We start from the raw sequence: 24,620 nt of genomic DNA on the forward strand, positions 1-24,620 counted from the left end.
GCCGTCTCTGTAGCAACGAGCTACTGACTGCTTATATTCTACTGACTGCTGATATACTACTGACTGCTTATATACTACTGACTGCTTACATACTACTGACTGCTTATATACTACTGACTGCTGATATACTACTGACTGCTTACATACTACTGACTGCTTATATACTACTGACTGCTTATATTCTACTGACTGCTTATATACTACTGACTGCTTATATACTACTGACTGCTTATATTCTACTGACTGCTTATATACTACTGACTGCTTATATACTACTGACTGCTGACTGCTTATATACTACTGACTGCTTATATACTACTGACTGCTTATATACTACTGACTGCTGACTGCTTATATACTACTGACTGCTACTGACTGCTACTGACTGCTGCTGACTGCTTACATACTACTGACTGCTGACTGCTTATATACTACTGACTGCTACTGACTGCTTACATACTACTGACTGCTTATATACTACTGACTGCTTATATTCTACTGACTGCTTATATACTACTGACTGCTTATATTCTACTGACTGCTTATATACTACTGACTGCTTATATACTACTGACTGCTTATATACTACTGACTGCTGATATACTACTGACTGCTGACTGCTTATATACTACTGACTGCTACTGACTGCTAATATACTACTGACTGCTGACTGCTTATATACTACTGACTGCTACTGACTGCTTATATACTACTGACTGCTAATATACTACTGACTGCTTATATATACAGCAGTCAGTAGAATATAAGCAGTCAGTAGCTCGTTGCTACAGAGACGGCATCTTTGAACACATGGTTCCTCCTTCACTGTGAGTAGAAACAGTTTCTTGATGTAATGATTCTGTATACCTCCTGTGAACATTATTTAATCTGACATGTTTCTCTCAGAGAGGAGAGGAGCAGCTCTGAGTCTACCTGCAGCAGCGAGTGGGTTAGTCGTCTTCCTGCTCTCTGTGTCAGGTACTGCACATCTACACTTACACTCATCACATGAACAGAGGGGATTCTGGGAAATGTGGGACTTGTTAAATCAGGTCACATGTGGGAATAAGTGGGATGGATTCGTGTAAAAGGCAAACAGAAACATGTTAAATGTATTTTGGTGTAGAATTGTAGAAACTCAAGACGTTACTGGTGTTTTTGATGGATTTTCTTGTCGTGCGTTGCCACTGTCCTTTGCTCCAATCATCTGCATAGAATATCTGTTTGCTTATCACCTTTACAAGCGTTAAAATGAGAATATAGTGTATGAATAACTGTTCCATCTGCTCTCTGTGAAAACATTTAGCTTTGTTTTTATTCTTAAATAACATCTATTTAGACAAAGTATTTCATTTTTTCTAGTTTTAACTTTTTGCATACATAAACGTGTATCTTACAGTTGTTGACATATTATACTTTGACTTTTTTCAAATCTTTTCTACATAATCTACCGTGAGGTTTTCATATTGTTTGACATACTACTTTTACATGTTTTAAGTTTGACAAACTTTACTATGACAGTAGTTATACAAATACTGTTTCAATCACATTAGTATGCATAAAAAGTGACAGGTCACATCCCCCACTAATTATGCTAATGACCCCCTTTGATATGCTAATGAGCCCCTTTGTTCGATGTGTTATCGCGTGTAGGTGTGATATCACAGATAGGTGTGATATCCTTTGCTGTGAGGGGTGAGGTGTTGTAACATGTAGGTGTGATATTCCCCCTTGTAGTAGATCCTTTGTTGTCTAATCTAATTAGCCTTTGATGTCTGACCCTTTGATGTCTATCCTTTGATGTGAGGGGTGAGGTGTTGTGACATGTAGGTGTCATATTCCCCCTTGTAGTAGATCCTTTGTTGTCTAATCTAATTAGCCTTTGAGGTCTGCCCTTTGTTGTCTAATCTAATTACCCTTTGATGTCTGTCCTTTGATGTAAGGGGGGTGAGGTGTTGTAACATGTCGGTGTGATATCACACCGACGTGTTATAAGCCTTTGATGTGAGGGGTGAGGTGTTGTAACATGTAGGTGTGATATTCCCCATTGTAGTAGATCCTTTGTTGTCTAATCTAATTAGCCTTTGATGTCTGCCCCTTTGTGGTCTAATCTAATTACCCTTTGATGTCTGTCCTTTGATGTGAGGGTGGTGAGGTGTTGTAACTTGTCTCGCACCCCATCCCCCTCGCACCCCGTCCCCCTCTCACCCCTTCCTGATAGAGGTGGGGGTGGAGCTAGGTAAAAAAATTAATCTGTGCAAACTAAATAAAAAGCCACTAATTTCAACTCACCAAGTCACCTAAACTTTCAAAAAGAAAATGGCAAAGAGACGCATCGATATGGGTTTAATCAGCGAGACGCCTGTGACAGTCGGGAGCGCCAGTCAAGAAACGGATGCAGTATCTGTGCCCGGGTTCAGACCCTCCGTCAGAGGCTCTTCATGAAAATGGAGTCTGGATGTGTGAGACTGTCTCCCCTCACAACCCCTCCCACCCCTCCCCTCCCCCCTGCCCGTCACCTCCTGATTTTGCTATCAGCCATTAATTTTCACTCACTAAGTCACCTAAAACTTTTATTGTCCTCTCTAAATTAGATTTGTTTTTAATATGATTTGTGTTAACTAAGGATGTTCTCTTAAGTTGTATGGCTTGTGAACTAATGTTTAATTACTTTACTAACTACAACAAAGTCTCTCTGAGAGGAAAATAATAATTTAAAATATGTTAATGACCCCCTGATATTGTATTTTGTAATGTTTAATTACTTCACACAACTATTAATGAATCCCTATATGAAGTTACATGAGGCTACATTTACTGGTGTTGAGCCCTGGATGATGAAAATAATCTAAGTGTCATGTTAGGGGGACATTACGGAACTCAGGAGTCCGCTCTTGGAGGCTTGGAGAGCGGATAAAGAGAGGTGTATTTACTGGTGTTGAGCCCTGGTTGATGTAAATAGTCCAAGTGCCATGGTAGGGGGGCATTACGGAACTCAGGAGTCCGCCCTTTGAGGCGTTGTTAACCTGTTTCACGCCTTCCCCCCGGTACCGGGCGGATAAACACGTCATTTGCAGGAAACAACGTCTAAGGAATCTTAATATTGAATAAAACTATGAATGTGTTATATCCATGTAACGGGAAGAAACTCAGCTAACTGATCTTTTTAATTTTTTTTTTCAAAAAAAACCCACATTGCTAGCACTCAGCCTCTGAATTAGCCTCAAGCGGAAAAAACGTAACATACTAAGGCAACTAAACTCACTCTAACTCCCTTATTACTTATCCTAGATGCACAACCAACCACTCGCTTTTGGTGTCCTGGAGACACTGAATCTAACGGTGCCCACCTCAACACTCAGTGATAAACATTCGCGACGCTATCAACGAAAGCGTACATCATCACATGTGGAGCCAAGAAGCTAAACATGTAAATATGGCTCACCTTGGTCAAAAGTGGTCTTCAATGGCATTAAAACGATAAAAAAACGATGCTGCAGTTAATCCATAGGTTCATCCTATGTGTCTGTGCCTTCTTTGAAATTATTTCTGATAATCCATAAGCAATACAACTGCGTTTTAGTTTCCAAACTCCAGAAGGAGACATTCCTCCAGTTTAGTTTCGCTTTCCACACGCGAAGCGGCAACATTTTTTCTTTATAATGTATGTGTATGTGAGTCTCCTCCTTCGATTCTATTGGCTCTAACGGTCACAAGGGTATGTCAACCAACCAGATCGAGCAAGGGGGGCCAGAGATAGGTCAAATCCACCCAAATGACCCCAGATGGCCCAGTTTTTGGCTAAATCTCTCTAAAAAGGTCAAATTTCACTTGTTTTGCATCAATCTTGATACAGGGTACTTATTATATGTTGTACTTTGGATTCCTAAAGCTTTTAGTCTACTAACCCATCATCCAAGGGTAGTTTTCACTATCTGTAAAAAATAATTTTTGGACGGACACTATAATTTACAGTTTTTTACTATGTAAAATCTGAATTTTCTTTAAAATAAAAAACATTTATATTGATTCTGACACTTCTACATCCAACTCACAGGTTTATCATTACTTTGAGAAAAGATTATTAATTTAACCCTTTTAGAAGGGAAGATATGGTCATTTGTTCTGGGAATGTCATTTTCGAGCCTGAGACCTGAAAAACAGGCTCAGAGTGGAACAGGTTAACATTAATGCTTTTGTTTTTGTTACTAAGATACTTTTTAGATACACTTTTGAAGTGAGCAACACTTTACAACTGGTAGAAAGGTAAGTACTTTGTATGGAATTGGGTTTTCTCTAGAGCTGTTTTCAGTGAGACAATGCAGTTTCTGATCATTTTAAGTTTCAAGGCTTTATGGCATATGCCCATTAGCTACAGTGTAGATATGTCAATGAAAAACATAAGTCACAGGCTCCTCCAACAGTGCACATAAAACAGATAAAATACTGCAATAGAATGTTTTGAAATGACAGATTTGTGCGTAATTCTCTCACAAAGGAACTGTAAGATACACGTTTATGTATGGAAAACTTTATAACTTGGTAAAATATTCATTCATTTGTAATGAATTGAGTTTTCTTCAAGAATCAAACTCTAAATGGAGAGTTTGTGATTTTAACACTGTTTCGATGAAACAATGCAGTTTTGATAACTTGACTTGACTAACATTACTTTTTTTTAAATATATGTTTTTAGATGCTTTACTTTTGATTTCTTTCATGTTATTTTGACACATTACTTTTTTCATATTTTTCAACATACTGTGATATTTGTTTTTTCTCTCCTTTTTCCATTATATTTTTGAATATACAGACATTCAACGCAATAAGTCCCACCCCAATCAGCAAATCATCCAAAACTAAGGACCCCCACTAAGACGAACAGATTTTCTTTAAGACTGTGACTCTTAAAGGCACTTTGGGATTTTAGTAAGACAATCCAGTTTTCTGGAAATAACTTAAATGATTTTTGTTTTTTCTCCTACAAAGATACTTATAGTTACACTTTAATGGATGCAAAACTTTATAACTGGGTAAAATATTCATTAATTTGTAATGAATTGAGATTCTTAAAGAATCAAACTCTAAATGGAGAGTTTGTGATTTTAACACTGTTTCGATAAAACAATGCCGTTTTGATAACTTGACTTGACTAACATTACTTTTTTAAGAAGAAGAAGATACACTTTATTAATCCCTTACAGGGAAATGTCTTTCCCCACTCTGTTGTGTTTACACACATTACACACACAGGGGAGGATATACATGCACAAACACAGAGGATATACATGCACACACACACAACCACATGCAGATAGGAGAGGTGGCAGAGCAGAGAGGCTGCCAGGTACCCGGCGCCAAGGGAGCAGTTTCGAGGTTAGGTGCCTTGCTCAAGGGCACCTCGGCAGTGGCCTTGGAGGTGAACTGGCACCTCTCCAGCTACCAGCTCACTCCAACTTTTTTTGGTCCGATCGGGACGTGAACCGGCGACCCTTCGGTTCCAAGACCAAGTCCCTACAGACTAAGCCACTGCCGCCCATGTTTTGTTAGATGACTTTACTGATTTTTGCTTTTTTCTTCCTTGCTTTTGTTTGTGTTACTAGGATACTTTTAGATACACTTTGAAGTGTGCAACACTTTACAACTGATAGAATAGTACTTTGTAAGGAATTCGTTTTCTTGGTAGAATATAAAGTACTTTGTAAGGAATTGGGTTTCTTAACAATCCTGCTCCACCATTAAATCACTTAATCTGCTACTTCCAGGCAAAAGCTTTAAAACTTGCATCGTGTATTAAGTCATGTCTTGGCAAAAATGAGAGTCCTGGGTGCTTTAAAACATTTCTTAGAACATTTTGATATATTCAAACACATAATGAACTGCAATGACTCTGGCTCACTGCTGCATCAAATTTATTTTTACATTGTTGTGAGGACAAGACTGTGAGACTCTCAGACCCTTTGTTGTCAATCTAATTAGCCTTGATCTATAAAAAAAGTCACCTACTACTTTTATTTGTCCTCTCTAAATTAGATTTAGGGTTTTTAAAATTCTGAAAAGGCGTGTTGTGAGGGGGAAAAAACAGATGTATGTATGCGGTTTTGAATGGTGGCTGGTTGATGAAAACTGATCCAAAATAAGGGGTCAGGAATAATATGGCTTGAAATATGAGCAATCATGTTAATAGCTACAGATACGCTAAAGTACTACAACAACAACATATGAGTGCTTATACTGTATGTTGTAAAAGCAGGACAAACAAATAAATAAAATGCTGCATTGTTTTTGAAACAAGAACCATATGCCCAAGGAATTTCTACATTTAGATGACATGTTCAGAACTCAGTACATTTGAACCAATAACTAATTTAGCCATCAACATCAATTTAAGTGCACACAGCAGTGCAAACAAACAAAAAACAGGCTTGTGTGCATCAGACAACTCAAATTACTCCACTTTAACCATATTTAGAATGTCCTCATTTTAACTAAAGTAATTTAACCTAAGTGGAGCCAACCTAAGGAGTGGGCCCTACAGTCTGGGACTAGCTTACTTTTTAACATTCTACTCAAAGGGCCTGTAAATATTATCTCCGCCAATATGCTATATTAAAATATCATTAAAAAAAAAAAAAAAAACTCATAGTATTTCATGTTGAAATGATCAAGGAAAAGCCAGTCAATGTTATGTTAACACAAACAAAAGTTCTGTTTTATATGTTGAAATATAATTTAAAAAACAACGATATAGTATTTTCAAGTCTTACTTTAGTATGGCAAATTTAAGAATAAGTCACATTAAAGTTTGTCATGATTTTCCGTAAAAAAGTCAAGTATAGTTTGTCAAAAGAATATGAAAAAATCATTTTGTAGAGTAGTATGTTGAAAATCTCAGTGTTTAACTGAACACACCTACATGCGATAACACCTCGAACAAAGGGGTAATTAGCATACAAAGGGGGGTCACTAGCATCAGTGGGGGAAAGGTGCTACGGAAATGAACTTTGAGGAGGGGGAACTTGTAAGAATTTCCAAGGCGAGAGGGGTCTTTGATAAAAAATATGAACAGAGTTATACCGACGAATTATTTACGGCGTCTGAACGCATACCTCGTCAACCATCTGTTTACAAACTCAAAGATTATGATGGAGAAGAGATCAAGGGGACTTTTTTATGAGAAAGAGTTACAAAAAGTGAAGGTAGTATTTTTTTCTGAACAGATTTAACTGTGACTCTTAAAGGCATTTTCTAGTAAGACAATCCAGTTTTCTGGAAATAACTTAAATGATTTTAGTTTTTTCTCCTACAAAGATACTTATAGTTACACTTTAATGGATGCAAAACTTTATAACTTGGTAAAATATTCATTAATTTGTAATGAAATGAGTTTCTTAAAGAATCAAACTCTAAATGGAGAGTTTGTGATTTTAACACTGTTTCGATGAAACAATGCAGTTTTGATAACTTGACTTGACTAACATAACTTTTTTTTAAATATATGTTTTTAGATGCTTTACTTTGATTTCTTTCATGTTATTTTAACACAACATTACTTTTTTCATATTTTTCAACATACTGTGATATTTGTTTTTCTCTCCTTTTTCCATTATATTTTTGAAAAACTACACAGTGATTTTTATCAAAATACAACATGCAACTAATACATTATACAATATTACGACTTTTTGCAATATTTTCAACACAATATACTTGTACCTTTTTCTGTAGGGCTTCAGGATATTTGGCATGTCATGCATAAAACCGGTGTCATCTTTCCTGAAACTGACGTGCTGTCCGTTTTACAAAACAAGTTATCTTTCTGCTTCTTCACCCTCTGAATTTTCCTCCCCCGTCCCTCTTCCTTCAGCCATCACAACAACAATCAAGTCAGATCTGTGAAATTAAACACCTCTTCCCAAAGCGTGACTTCCCTATTGAGGGAGTGGGGCAGTAGGGCCTAACCCGATTGGCCTAAGGCCTAGGCTCCACGGGAACGAAAACGGGTTGAATCCGCATATTTCTCTTGCGTATAGCCCTTTAAGCTAGACGATGCCGTAACGGAACGGTAGAAACGGACCCTGCAAACGACAACGGGTCCAAAGGTGGATAGATCTGGGAACGGAGCGCTCTGGGGGGTCCAACGGGGCCGTGTGGTCGCCTATACGGTCATCCGTTTCTGATAATGACAACGCAATAGCCCCGCCTCTCCCCACCTCTGCTGCTCACCCCCGCAAAAGTACACTGCACACTGAATTCAGATTATTTATCTTTATCTCGATATGGACATAAACGCGAGTGAAGTCTAATCTGACAGGACGGAGACATGCAGCTCCTCCGGCTGTGATGCAGCGGGAGCAAAACACACACTTCAAGTCAGATCATCACCCTTAGCTATTTTAATTACCTCTCAAACTAAACTAGTTATAAATATGTTTATTTTTACTGTCGGGTTTACTTACTGGATCAGCTGCTGCATGAGGAAGCATGAAGATTTAAACTTTAACACACGTTGACCGGCGAAAAACTCTGCGCGGTTCCCTCGGCCCCCACCGCGGAGAATAAACAGAAGTGCAGCCATGACAACCATTCTTCTTCGCTGCTTTTGTGGAGGAAGTTGCTGCTTTTTGTAGAGGAAGTTACAGCGCCACGTACAGGTTCGGCATATGTACTGCAGCTTTTGGAGCAGGTTGGATGTAAACGGAGCTGTCTCGTGTAGCTTGACACAATCCGGTGTATATTGCGTGTGGGCGGAAGCTTTTTGGCGTTTGCGTTTGCGTTACTCCTATGCGTTTTGCCGTATGCGTTCCCGTGGAGCCGGGGCCTAATATACTAACATGCAGAACGTATGGTATGTTTGAAAAAAGACTAACCATCTATCCAGTTCAAGCTGTCTTTAAGATGCGACATCGCGCTCTGACTTTTTCCGTAAAATCGTGACAAACTATTACTTATTCTTAAATTTGACCTCTTGCTGCTTGGTTGAAAATGATAGATGAAAAAGCTACAACGCTTAAAGAACTTTCTAAAAACTCTCAATTCTACAGATGAATCCCCCCACTCAACGCAATAAGTCCACCCCCCACTCAGCAAATCATCTAAAACGAAGGACCCCACTAAGACGACCGTTGAAAACTAGCTAGGGATCTGAGAAAAACCAAGTCTCCCCCGCGAGTTGCAGCCAGGAACAAACTCCTGGACTACTATCATCACCACCATTGTGGACACCCAAATCTTGCAGTACTACTGCTGCTGATGTTACTCCTGGGGCCAAGACGTCTCTGTTTATGAACATAGTGAAATTGGAGTTGGTTGATATTCTGGAGAGGGTGCTGCATCGGTACAGAGAAAAAATCTGCAATGGATGCCGAGTCAGTCACCCCGGCCAGAGGCAACACGATTGTCTGAATGACATTCCAGAATATTTCTTCAGAAACAATTACAACGCGTTAATGAAAAGACTTTGGCTCGCCGACTTCATTACAGTGATTGACCAGAGTCTTAATGATAAAAAACATTTACACGGCTGAATGGAGGATCCAAGGCGCTTCGGAGGCTTTTCTGTACAATCTCAAAAACTGCAGACGCCTCAAGGAGAGACTTGAAAAGATCCATGCCGAGCTGGATGGAGAAGAAGAAGACTAATAACCAGCGGTTGATTGAAGCCAGGATTTTTATTTTATTTTTTTCGATACTTTGACTTTTCTTTAAAGTAAAATAAAAAATGGGTAACTACTATGGAAAACAATCTGTATATATTTATCAGAATGCAGTCAATACCTGTTTAATAAGTGTGTTGTTGATGACGATTGAAAACAGAATGAGTAGTGATCCCTGTGTAAACAGAATGGCTGAAGTTTGTAAACTAGAAGACATTTTGGATATCGTTCATTCTGGCAGTACTATTCCGGGTCATTGGGAAACGATTGTAAACGAAACATTTAAAGTGGTACTGGAATCTTCATTTTCCGAAACATTCTGTAACATTACCGAAGAAATGAAACAAACACCAAAAGTGTATCATGTGCTCGCATTGTATGCTCTGTTTGTAGATGTAATGCATCTTTGTGTCAAAAACAGCATACACACGAATACTTTGGCCGAAGTGCAAAAACTCCATTATAATATTTCCCTTCATCTGGGGGATTCTGTGCTGGAGAAGATCCTGGGGATGTTGCAATCAGTATAAATGTATTATTGATTCCTATGGGGTGAAAACAATAAATTGTAAATATGAAATTCTGCAAATAAAAAAGTGTTTTTTTACATTTTAAAAAACTGTTGTCTTCAAATCATAGTATAGTATTTCCTACATATCATTTTAAAAAAGAGTCACAGTGTAGAATGTCCAAACATTTATTTTTAAAAGTACTAGTATAGTATGTTAAAAGTATCTTGAAAAAAAGTCCAAGTATAGTATGTAGTTAAGAAATATATTATATAGTTTGTCTGCAATGTCAGTATAGGATCTCTAAAAAAAAAAAAAAATTAGAAAAAGTCATAGTATAGTTTGACAAAAAGATCCTGAAAAAGTCATGACACTGTGTGTTGAAATGGTTTTGAATAAACACATCAGTATTTAAAAAAGTAAAATTGTATCAAGTGCATCAGACAACTCAAATTACTCCATTTGAACCATATTATAAATAAGTAAAGAATGGTCATAGTATATAGCAGGGCTGTTTAATAGTTTTCGGTGTTTCTGTGTGTCGTTGTTTCAGTGTTTTGTGCTTCTGTGTTTTTGTGTGTCAGTGTTTTCAGTGTTTCAGTATTTCAGTGTTTCAGTGTTTTGTGCTTCTGTGTTTTTGTGTGTCAGTGTTTTCAGTATTTCAGTGTTTCAGTGACTGCTTATATACTACTGACTGCTTATATACTACTGACTGCTTATATACTACTGACTGCTTATATACTACTGACTGCTTATATACTACTGACTTCTTTAATTACACTTTCTGGATTACTACTACTTCTTACATGTTTTTGACATATTATACTTTGACTTTTTCATGTTTTTTTTAACATACTCTACCGTGACTTTTTCACAATTTTGGACATTTAGATTTTATTCATATATTCAAAATACTCTACTATGAATTTTTCCAAATGTTGCGACAAAACTAGACATGGACTTTTTCTTACAAACTAAACTATTCACTTTTTTCATAAGTTGTTGACATATTATACTTTGACTTTTTTCAAATCTTTTCTACATAATCTACCGTGAGGTTTTCATATTGTTTGACATACTACTTTTACATGTTTTCAACATACTATACAATTACATGTTTTAAGTTTGACAAACTTTACTATGACTTTTTAAATCATTTTTCGTCATACTACAATACGGCTTTTTTCATAATGTTCGTCTTACTTTACTCAGACTTTTTCCAAATGTTTTCCACATACTCTACTATGACTGTCATCGTTTTTATAATACTATACTGTGACATTTGTATTATACTTCATATATATACTCACCTCATGAAAGAAGACATATGAAGCTTTACATCTCAAAACTCATGTTTTTGTGTAATGCAGAGACCAAACAAACCAAACCAATGTGAGCGATTGTTCCACGTATCGCTGGATCAGGAATGATTTTGGAGTCCAAATGAAATCTGACACCAAAATCATTTTCCAGCCCTAAAATAATCAGAATAATAAATAAATGATTCTCCTGAAAGACACAAATACTTCAGAGTCTGACGAGAGTTTGTTTTGGTCTTTATTGCCCCTCCCTCAGAGCACAGCGTGGAGCCCCTCCCTCAGAGCACAGCGTGGAGCCCCTCCCTCAGAGCACAGCGTGGAGCTCACACGCATATGGAGGATTCTGTTGAATGTAACTGCATCAGTCGCTCAGGTTTAGGGATCTGTGGAGCGACGATGTTAACAACGGGGATTTTCACACAGTAGATTCACTTTCAGATATAATCATCTTTATCCTAATTAAAAGTGAACAAACTTTCCCTCTGTGTTCAATCTGAATCCCATTTAATCAAAAAGAAATAATATCTTTTTTAAAACATGTGGATTAGACTAAAAGAGGATAACATATGTTTGCTTATATTTGGGTAAAATCCAACATAAAAACACTCGAAGTGAGAAAACTGAAATTCAACATTGAATTTATTGATAAAACATTAAACATTGAATTGAAAAAAGAACTTGCAGGGATTCTGTTCTTTCTTCAGTTTGCTGTGCAGCGCATTCTTCTCGTTTCCTTACATTTATTTGATTATATTTAAAACAGATGAATGTCTTGAATGAATCTGGTTTCATTAGTTGGTAATAAATACGTTAATTGATGTAATTATTGAACATTTTGAGACAGTTTTATAATCCATAAGGCCAACATATTTACAGCACTAACACTATAATGTTTTTACACAGAGCCGTGCACTATTTAGTTAATTTCAGTCTGCACCAAAGACCCCGATACCTTTATGATAAAGAGCGATTTGAGAGAGCTAAACAGAGAGGGGGAGGAAGTGGTGGCTGAAGACAGAAACCTCTTCCTCTGATTGATACTCCACAACACTTGAATACACTCAGTTATTACTTTCAGGGATGTTAGGGTGTCCCTGGACTCTAGATAACTAACACATCTCTATGGATGTTCTGGATAAGATACGCTGCAGGTGCAAAGCTGTGATTCCCACACTGAGTGGTCTCACCTCCACACTGAGTGGTCTCACCTCCACACTGAGTGGTCTCACCTCCACACTGAGTGGTCTCACCTCCACACTGAGTGGTCTCACCTCCTCCACGCCTCTCTTCTGATTGTGTTGCTGCTTGAAGCTAAACTTCACCACATCATCATCTATACATCAGTTACTCCCCGTGTGGATCTCAGTTCTGGAAGAAAGCGAATGTCTCCGTAGCAAACGATGAATCCAAAGAAAAGGGAAAAGTCCTGATGAATGGGGTAACCTTTAACCCTGGAAAGCACCTCCTGAATAAAACTCTTATCTCCTGTCGAATCCGGCGGGTTTTACATCTTTTTAGGAACTTTGTATTTAAATTTTGAGAAATGTAATAAACACCCACAATAAGGCCCGTCATGTCACATGGCCCCCAACGTGGGGATCAAATAAAGCCCCCAAGAAGGGGAATGCCACTGTGACCCTGATGGCAGTAGATGTTAGGACAGGAAGAGAATGTGAGGCTGTGAAAGAAAACACTACCCTGGCTCCTAAATGGTGGAAAGAGCTCCCCATGGACATCAGGACACCAGGCCTAGATTCTTCTCTCCAGCACTTACGGTACGTCCACACAGCAGCGTTAAAACAATCTTGGAGGTGGGCGTATCTGAAGCTTGAGGATTTTTTGCGAGCAAGGCACCAACAACCAATCACATGAATCTCCCGCCCCCGACATACGAAGCAAAAAAGCCCGAAGTAAACTGGATATAAACTCCCCAAACAGGCGAAAAGCTACCACTGTCTCTGCCACCTCCCTCCATGCCTGGCTCCTCCGGTTTGTATCCCGGTAGGTAAATAGGGACTGGTCATAAAGCACCGGGTGATTCCCTACCGCTCATTTCTCCTCCATGTTTTGGAATATGAGGAAATGACCTGCGGTATGTCTCTCCCAGCATACACGCCGTTTGATTGGCTGACGCTTCCACCTCAGCCTCAAAAGTTGAACATTGTTCAACTTTTGAGGCTGAAAATCCTGAAAATCTCCGCTCTGCTTCCCACAATGCAGTTCGGCGAAAAGTGAGGGAAAGTGACGTCACCCCATTCAAAGTGAATGGGCAGAAGCGTTTCAAGATTTTTTTAACGCTGCTGTGTGGACGATCCGTTACGACTCGCTGGAGGAGAATATATCTGCACTTTCCTTGTTGTTCCGAGTTTGATTCTTTATGGTTTTTGCACTTATTGTAAGTGACTCTGGATGAAAGGTAAGAACTGGATCCACTGGTCCGGTTTCTTCTTGATCTGTCAGTGGGGATTTTTCTCAACGACAGTCAAACGGGGGAGTAACTGATGGATAAAGGGTCATATCTGAATGTGGATTAATGCTTTATATTAAAATGTGAGTGTTGCTAGTGAGCCTCCTCTGGGGGGGCGTCAGTTGATGGCCCCCCAGAGGTGAGGGAGGGGAGGAGGGTGGTGCTGTTCCCTGGGGGGTTGGTGCTGTTCCCTGGGGGGTTGGTGCTGTTCCGTGGGGGGGGTGGTGCTGTTCCCTGGGGGGGTGGTGCTGTTCCCTGGGGGGGTGGTAATGTTCCCCAGGATGGTGCTGTTCCCTGGGGGGGTGGTAATGTTCCCCATGATGGTGCTGTTCCCTGGGGGGGTGGTAATGTTCCCCAGGATGGTGCTGTTACCTGGGGGGGCGTCGGGCACCAGTGTGGTGCTGTTCCCTGGGGGGTTGGAAATGTTCCCCGGAGGGGTGGAGGTTGGATCCTGCAGGATGAAGGTGGAGGGGCCGCTGGACGAAGGACTGGCTTCAGATTGGGGGAGGGCAGAGGGGTCGGAGGAGTTGGACTCTGAGGACAGGTTGGAGGCGGGGGTGAGGACGGGGGAGTCGGAGAGTGTGTGTGGGAGGACGGGGGAGTCGGAGAGTGTGTGTGGGAGGGGGGGGGGAGGCGGGGTCTGTGGGGGAGGGGGAAGGGGTCGGCCCGGGGGTGTGAGGGGGGGTCGGCTGCTGAGGATCCGAGCAAACTACATCCCCCTCGGACACGTACCACACCTCGTTGTGCCTGTTCAACAGCTTCAAGGGACTACACACACACACACACACACACACACACACACACACACACACACACACACACACACACACACACACACACACACACACACACACACACACACACACACACACACACACACACACACACACACACACACACACACACACACACACACACAGAGGAAAATAAGAAGTTTCAAAGTTGAGAAATTCCCAAAACAATACAAATAAAGTCATAAAAGCCCTTTCTCTGTTTAGTGTAAATATTGTCTTTATTTTAAAAATGTTACGCTAGTTTGTATAATAGAGCTATTTTTTGCAATACATTTTTTTGTAATAATGTTCTTCTGGTATCTGTATGTAGCATTTATACAAAAGCTAATTCCCCGTATGTGTAAACCTACTTGGTGATGATAAGGATTATGATTGTGATGATGAAGTGTTTACCTGTCGTACCCCACTCCGTAGTGGTAGCTGCGGTTGTACGAGGCGCCCACCCTCCCCAGCTCTTTGGTCAGGAGGTGGGCGTGAAGCCGGGAGGTGACGGACAGCATCCAGCCCCCGTACCCCCGCACATACACATCCATCTCCGGCATCTCTGTGAAGTACAGCTGCACGCACGCACGCACGCACGCACGCACGCACGCACGCACGCACGCACGCACGCACGCACGCACGCACGCACACACACACACACACACACACACACACACACACACACACACACACACACACACACACACACACACACACACACACACACACACACACACACACACACACACACACACACACACACACACACACCATCAGCATCTGGGCATTATGCATCACTGAAGTCAACATGCTGCTCCACATGTGAACATCACTTTCTGAAGTAAAAAGCTAATGTTGGGCTATAAAGGAACTACAGCACGATCACATGACTTCACGTCACCACCACTAAGCTAACGGAGGCTAATGTTGGGCTATAAAGGAACTACAGCACGGTCACATGACTTCACGTCACCACTGCTAAGCTAAAGGTGGCTAATGTTGGGCTATAAAGGAACTACAGCACGGTCACATGACTTCACGTCACCACTGCTAAGCTAAAGGTGGCTAATGTTGGGCTATAAAGGAACTACAGCACGGTCACATGACTTCACGTCACCCCCGCTAAGCTAACGGAGGCTAATGTTGGGCTATAAAGGAACTGCAGCACGGTCACATGACTTCACGTCACCACTGCTAAGCTAAAGGAGGCTAATGTTGGGCTATAAAGGAACTACAGCACGGTCACATGACTTCACGTCACCACCGCTAAGCTAAAGGTGGCTAATGTTGGGCTATAAAGGAACTACAGCACGGTCACATGACTTCACGTCACCACCGCTAAGCTAACGGAGGCTAATGTTGGGCTATAAAGGAACTACAGCACGGTCACATGACTTCACGTCACCACCGCTAAGCTAAAGGTGGCTAATGTTGGGCTATAAAGGAACTACAGCACGGTCACATGACTTCACGTCACCACCGCTAAGCTAAAGGTGGCTAATGTTGGGCTATAAAGGAACTACAGCACGGTCACATGACTTCACGTCACCACCGCTAAGCTAAAGGTGGCTAATGTTGGGCTATAAAGGAACTACAGCACGGTCACATGACTTCACGTCACCACCGCTAAGCTAACGGAGGCTAATGTTGGGCTATAAAGGAACTACAGCACGGTCACATGACTTCACGTCACCACCGCTAAGCTAAAGGAGGCTAATGTTGGGCTATAAAGGAACTACAGCACGGTCACATGACTTCACGTCACCACCGCTAAGCTAAAGGAGGCTAATGTTGGGCTATAAAGGAACTACAGCACGGTCACATGACTTCACGTCACCACCGCTAAGCTAAAGGTGGCTAATGTTGGGCTATAAAGGAACTACAGCACGATCACATGACTTCACGTCACCACCGCTAAGCTAACGGAGGCTAATGTTGGGCTATAAAGGAACTACAGCACGGTCACATGACTTCACGTCACCACCGCTAAGCTAAAGGTGGCTAATGTTGGGCTATAAAGGAACTACAGCACGGTCACATGACTTCACGTCACCACCGCTAAGCTAACGGAGGCTAATGTTGGGCTATAAAGGAACTACAGCACGGTCACATGACTTCACGTCACCACCGCTAAGCTAAAGGAGGCTAATGTTGGGCTATAAAGGAACTACAGCACGGTCACATGACTTCACGTCACCACCGCTAAGCTAAAGGTGGCTAATGTTGGGCTATAAAGGAACTACAGCACGGTCACATGACTTCACGTCACCACCGCTAAGCTAAAGGTGGCTAATGTTGGGCTATAAAGGAACTACAGCACGGTCACATGACTTCACGTCACCACCGCTAAGCTAACGGAGGCTAATGTTGGGCTATAAAGGAACTACAGCACGGTCACATGACTTCACGTCACCACCGCTAAGCTAAAGGAGGCTAATGTTGGGCTATAAAGGAACTACAGCACGGTCACATGACTTCACGTCACCACCGCTAAGCTAAAGGAGGCTAATGTTGGGCTATAAAGGAACTACAGCACGGTCACATGACTTCACGTCACCACCGCTAAGCTAAAGGTGGCTAATGTTGGGCTATAAAGGAACTACAGCACGATCACATGACTTCACGTCACCACCGCTAAGCTAACGGAGGCTAATGTTGGGCTATAAAGGAACTACAGCACGGTCACATGACTTCACGTCACCACCGCTAAGCTAAAGGTGGCTAATGTTGGGCTATAAAGGAACTACAGCACAATCACATGACTTCACGTCACCACCGCTAAGCTAAAGGTGGCTAATGTTGGGCTATAAAGGAACTACAGCACGGTCACATGACTTCACGTCACCACCGCTAAGCTAAAGGTGGCTAATGTTGGGCTATAAAGGAACTACAGCACGGTCACATGACTTCACGTCACCACCGCTAAGCTAAAGGAGGCTAATGTTGGGCTATAAAGGAAATACAGCACGGTCACATGACTTCACGTCACCACCGCTAAGCTAAAGGAGGCTAATGTTGGGCTATAAAGGAACTACAGCACGGTCACATGACTTCACGTCACCACCGCTAAGCTAAAGGTGGCTAATGTTGGGCTATAAAGGAACTACAGCACGGTCACATGACTTCACGTCACCACCGCTAAGCTAACGGAGGCTAATGTTGGGCTATAAAGGAACTACAGCACGGTCACATGACTTCACGTCACCACCGCTAAGCTAAAGGTGGCTAATGTTGGGCTATAAAGGAACTACAGCACGGTCACATGACTTCACGTCACCACCGCTAAGCTAAAGGTGGCTAATGTTGGGCTATAAAGGAACTACAGCACGGTCACATGACTTCACGTCACCACCGCTAAGCTAACGGAGGCTAATGTTGGGCTATAAAGGAACTACAGCACGGTCACATGACTTCACGTCACCACTGCTAAGCTAAAGGAGGCTAATGTTGGGCTATAAAGGAACTACAGCACGGTCACATGACTTCACGTCACCACCGCTAAGCTAAAGGTGGCTAATGTTGGGCTATAAAGGAACTACAGCACGGTCACATGACTTCACGTCACCACCGCTAAGCTAAAGGTGGCTAATGTTGGGCTATAAAGGAACTACAGCACAATCACATGACTTCACGTCACCACCGCTAAGCTAAAGGTGGCTAATGTTGGGCTATAAAGGAACTACAGCACGGTCACATGACTTCACGTCACCACCGCTAAGCTAAAGGTGGCTAATGTTGGGCTATAAAGGAACTACAGCACGGTCACATGACTTCACGTCACCACCGCTAAGCTAAAGGAGGCTAATGTTGGGCTATAAAGGAACTACAGCACGGTCACATGACCTCACGTCACCACCGCTAAGCTAAAGGTGGCTAATGTTGGGCTATAAAGGAACTACAGCACGGTCACATGACCTCACGTCACCACCGCTAAGCTAAAGGTGGCTAATGTTGGGCTATAAAGGAACTACAGCACGATCACATGACTTCACGTCACCACCGCTAAGCTAAAGGAGGCTAATGTTGGGCTATAAAGGAACTACAGCACGGTCACATGACCTCACGTCACCACCGCTAAGGTAAAGGTGGCTAATGTTGGGCTATAAAGGAACTACAGCACGGTCACATGACTTCACGTCACCACCGCTAAGCTAAAGGTGGCTAATGTTGGGCTATAAAGGAACTACAGCACGGTCACATGACTTCACGTCACCACCGCTAAGCTAACGGAGGCTAATGTTGGGCTATAAAGGAACTACAGCACGGTCACATGACTTCACGTCACCACCGCTAAGCTAAAGGAGGCTAATGTTGGGCTATAAAGGAACTACAGCACGGTCACATGACTTCACGTCACCACTGCTAAGCTAAAGGAGGCTAATGTTGGGCTATAAAGGAACTACAGCACGGTCACATGACTTCACGTCACCACCGCTAAGCTAAAGGTGGCTAATGTTCAGTGGCTCAGTCAGTAGGGGCTTGGACTGTGAGCCGTAGGGTCGCTGGTTCAAGTCCCCGACCAGACCTAAATATGGAGTGTGGACTTCTACTTGGAGATGTCCCAGTTCACCTCCTGCCCTGCCGTGGTGCCCTTGAGCAAGGCACCGGACACCCCCCTTCCCCCCCCACTCCCATTGCTCCCCGGGCGCTGTACAATAGCTGCCCACTGCTCCTAGTACTAGACTCCTTACTAGGATGGGTTAAAAGCAGAGGCCAAATTTCACTGTGTGTGCTGTGTGCTCTGCATGTGTGACCATTAAAGAGGGTTTCATCCCTCCCTATTCTTCTATTCTAACTACAGCACGGTCACATGACTTCACGTCACCACCGCTAAGCTAAAGGTGGCTAATGTTGGGCTATAAAGGAACTACAGCACAATCACATGACTTCACGTCACCACCGCTAAGCTAAAGGTGGCTAATGTTGGGCTATAAAGGAACTACAGCACGGTCACATGACTTCACGTCACCACCGCTAAGCTAAAGGTGGCTAATGTTGGGCTATAAAGGAACTACAGCACGGTCACATGACTTCACGTCACCACCGCTAAGCTAAAGGAGGCTAATGTTGGGCTATAAAGGAACTACAGCACGGTCACATGACCTCACGTCACCACCGCTAAGCTAAAGGTGGCTAATGTTGGGCTATAAAGGAACTACAGCACGATCACATGACTTCACGTCACCACCGCTAAGCTAAAGGAGGCTAATGTTGGGCTATAAAGGAACTACAGCACGGTCACATGACCTCACGTCACCACCGCTAAGCTAAAGGTGGCTAATGTTGGGCTATAAAGGAACTACAGCACGATCACATGACTTCACGTCACCACCGCTAAGCTAAAGGAGGCTAATGTTGGGCTATAAAGGAACTACAGCACGGTCACATGACCTCACGTCACCACCGCTAAGCTAAAGGTGGCTAATGTTGGGCTATAAAGGAACTACAGCACGGTCACATGACTTCACGTCACCACCGCTAAGCTAAAGGTGGCTAATGTTGGGCTATAAAGGAACTACAGCACGATCACATGACTTCACGTCACCACCGCTAAGCTAAAGGTGGCTAATGTTGGGCTATAAAGGAACTACAGCACGGTCACATGACTTCACGTCACCACCGCTAAGCTAAAGGTGGCTAATGTTGGGCTATAAAGGAACTACAGCACGGTCACATGACTTCACGTCACCACCGCTAAGCTAAAGGTGGCTAATGTTGGGCTATAAAGGAACTACAGCACGGTCACATGACTTCACGTCACCACCGCTAAGCTAAAGGTGGCTAATGTTGGGCTATAAAGGAACTACAGCACGGTCACATGACTTCACGTCACCACCGCTAAGCTAAAGGTGGCTAATGTTGGGCTATAAAGGAACTACAGCACGGTCACATGACTTCACGTCACCACCGCTAAGCTAAAGGCGGCTAATGTTGGGCTATAAAGGAACTACAGCACGGTCACATGACCTAGTGTCACCACCGCTAAGCTAAAGGCGGCTAATGTTGGGCTTTTAAAGGAGCTACAAGTGAGGAAATGCTGACTCAGGGTTTAGGACTCATTCTTGCACATCTCTATAAGTTTGAGTGTCTGAATGTCTGAACCTTGTCATTGGTTGGCACCGGCGGCTCCTCCTGATAGGCTGCCGGCAGCGGGAAGCTGAGGGTGTAGACGGCTGGTTCCCACATCCTGGTATCCTCCGGGATCTTCACCAGGACGGGGGCGGTCATCTCCATCTGGACTCCTGAACACACACACACACACATAAAAACCCTTGAAGGTTGATATTTTTCAGAATTGTGAGAATAAAGTCAGAATTCTGACTTTTTTTTTTTTTTATTCAGACTTTTTTCTCAAAATGACTTTTTATTAAAATTATGACTTTTTTAAATACAATTTCGGACTTTTTCCTAAAAATTCTAACTTTTATAAAAATATGGACTTTTTTCTAAAACTTCTCACATTTTTCAGAATTCTGATTATTTTCAAAAGTCTGACTTTCCCCCAGGATTGTGAGATCAAACACAGAATTATGAAACATTTGTTAAAGCCAGGCTCATATTCCTGACATATTTCAGTCAAAGGTTTGTTGGAGTGAGTCTGCAGGTCTCACCCCCCACGTTGGCCCCGGGTGATGAACTGGAAGAGTCTCCTGAAGGCCATCGCTGCTCCCACTCCCATGAAATACGCCTCTGCGTCTGTGGACACCCAGCGGGTCGGACTGTAGTGTCGCACCTGGACATGGACATGGACATGGACATGGACACACACACACAACACACATCAACACACACACACACACACACACAATCACACACACACACACACCACACACACACACACACACACACACACACACACACACACCACACACACACACACACACACACACACACACACACACACACACACACACACACACACACACACACACATTATATTTAATTGATTCATGATATACTATCTAACATTGCGCATTACAATATGTAAAAATGAATAGCCATACGTTTTATTTATTCAACTTCATTGTCAGTACAGGTACTAGTAACAAAATGGTTTCTCTGCATTTGGCCCATCCTAATGTTTGGAGCAGTTGGCTGCCATTATGGTTATATTTAGGTCAGTTGTGTTCTTACATTATCACTCACACACACACACACACACACACACACACACACACACACACACACACACACACACACACACACACACACACACACACACACACACACACACACACACACACACACACACACACACACACACACACACACACACCACACACACACACACACACACACACACACACACCTCATATTCGTCTGTCTTGCAGACCAGCTGGTACTCCAGGCACTCCTTGGACTCGGTGCAGAAGCTTCTGTTGCTGCTCGGTCTGCAACAGAGACAGATATCAACCTCTTTCTTGATGACTGAGCGGTTTGTACTTCGCTTTTAAAATAAAAGTCACTGTCAAATCACAGGTATCTGGCCGCAGGTTGAAATGGAAAGACAACAATCCAAAATGGTTGTGTCAAATAGGGTTTGCCCATCACTGTTTCATAATGGGACACAAGTGAGTGGGCCTGAAATAACAACCTGTCCCTGAACTCTTTCAATGGAGGGTCCTCATGGCCCCAACGTGTTTTGTAGTTTCTGTATTAACTACAAAACATGGCATCCAAACAAATAGGGGTGGGGGAAATAATCCATAGAGCAGAGTATCGCTACACGGACGCCAAGTATGGATATTTTCTTATATACATTTTTCTTTCTTGTTTCTTAGCATATAAAGTTATAATACAGTATATAAACGAATTAAGACACAAAGCACCGCCGTATTTAAATGTTGATATCTCCGTTAATATCTGTACTTTATCTCCGTTCTTTTTCTCCGTCAAGTCTTTGCTTTGTATCTCGATAGTATCGTATCGTGAGGAGCCTGGTGAATCCCACTGAACTACCGGATCACTACGCAGTGTGCACTTAAGTTAAAGGTGCCTCCTCCTAGTATAGTCTGGTGAGTGGTTAGTGTGTTTACACCGTGGTTTCTTGGATGTACTGAATGTTCCTGAAGGGATCAACTTACCCGACGTTTCCTTCAGCCGCAACGGCGAGCGCCAGAAACGCAAAAACTGAGACGAAGGCCCTGAGGAGGAAAGGAGGAAGAGTCATCTGACGCACTACGGTACTTACTTACTGTTTACTCTTTAAAGCAGTTCATCTACTTGATAACTATCATCTATCATGCATTCATCATTTATCCAAAACATACAAAACGTTACTAACGTATTTATATATTTTCTAAATGTTGACTTTTTCTCTAAAGTCTTTGTTTTCTCTAAATTCTGACTTAATAAAGAAAGAGAAAGACAATTGTAGACAAGAGGCAAAAGTAGAACTAATATAAAAACTGGTAAATAAAGAGCAATATTTACACAAAATATAAATACACAAAAAAAAAGTTGAGTCCAAATATGAATATGAGTTCAAATGATTCAGAGGAGGTCGTGTTGAGGTAATATTACAAATATCCAGACGGGTGCGCAGGATTTACATGACTCCACACTTTATTATGTTTTAATAATAATACCCGACTGACCTCGCTCCCTCCGCTCTGCCAACCTCCTGTCCCCCCCCCCCCCCCCCCCCCCCCCCCCCCCCCCAACTGACCTCCTCCACAGACACACTCCCACTCACTCCCTCCGCTCTGCCAACCTCCTGTCCCCACCCCACCCCAACTGACCTCCTCCACAGACACACTCCCACTCGCTCCCTCCGCTCTGCCAACCTCCTGTCCCCACCCCACCCCACCCGGACCAACCTCAAGTCCTGGGGCGGCAGAGCCTTCTCCGTTGCTGCACCCTAACCCTCTGGAGCTCAATCCATCAGAGACTCTTCCTCCCTCACCCCATTCAAAACATCACTCAAAACCCACCTGGTCAACACTGCATTCAACCTCCTGCCCCCCCCCCCCACCCACCTGGTCAACACTGCATTCAACCTCCTGCCCCCCCCCCCACCCACCTGGTCAACACTGCATTCAACCACTGACCCCCCCCCCCCCCCAGAATGACTAACACACTCAAATGAAATAGATTCAGACGAGGTAGTGTTGAACTGAAATGTGAATAGTATTCAGAGGGCGGTTCAGGACTAACATGAACTCTAACTTTATTAGGTTTTAAATAATAACATATTTAAAAAATGGAAGAAAAAAAACAATACATTAAAAATATGAAATGCTAATAATAAAGGACACATAAATAAAAACAGCCATAGTCTGAAGGGTTACGGCATGTGGCAGAAGACATCTGCAGCATGACTGAAAGCATCAGTGCTGCAGAGCTGCTGCATCATCCGCTCACTGGCTCAAAGGCGTCTCGAGGTCAAACTCAAACTCCTCCATCAGAACCTCCAACAACCCAACAGCTCGTCTACACACTACGGAAGGTCTGAGTATTTAGGGCAGGATGCATTCAGCCGCTCACATCGCACTGCAGCTCTCTTTAAATATGTAGCTTCGCATGACGCTGCAGAAAGAAAGAAACCTCTCCTTTTCTGACGTTAGAGAAACACAACGAGATAAGGAAAGAGCTGCTACTCACATCGTGCTGGTCCACCTGCAGGGAGGAGAGAGGAGGAGAGAGGAGGAGAGAGGAGGAGAGACTGCAGTCTGCTGCACTCTGACTGCAGAGAGGAGGAGGGGGGGGGGGGGGGGGGGAGGGGCTGATCACCGGACACACGATCACCTTCAGCAGGAAGTCTGCCGTCATCAAGGACACTTTAAAGAGTCCCTGTTCCTGCCCAGTAGTTCTGTGTTAGTGCATGTTAATGGTCTGCTAACACTCAAATCCCCGTGTTCCTCCAGAGGGGCTTTGGGATATTTCTCTTCTAG

At 42.7% G+C, this 24,620-nt stretch overlaps 1 protein-coding gene across 1 annotated transcript; it reads right to left on the bottom strand.

Annotated features, from left to right (window-relative positions):
* Positions 1–14,069: 14,069 nt before the first annotated feature.
* On the bottom strand, positions 14,070–24,412 carry LOC117484601. The gene is given in 9 exon segments (XM_034133033.1): positions 14,070–14,485; positions 14,547–14,719; positions 15,139–15,302; positions 20,830–20,969; positions 21,339–21,354; positions 21,356–21,460; positions 22,037–22,118; positions 22,812–22,871; positions 24,331–24,412. Coding segments are annotated over 9 exon segments (1,158 nt in total). The 5' UTR covers positions 24,333–24,412.
* Positions 24,413–24,620: the final 208 nt, after the last annotated feature.

The sequence above is a fragment of the Trematomus bernacchii genome, unplaced genomic scaffold, assembly GCF_902827165.1.
Source record: "Trematomus bernacchii unplaced genomic scaffold, fTreBer1.1, whole genome shotgun sequence".
Lineage (NCBI taxonomy): Eukaryota > Metazoa > Chordata > Actinopteri > Perciformes > Nototheniidae > Trematomus > Trematomus bernacchii.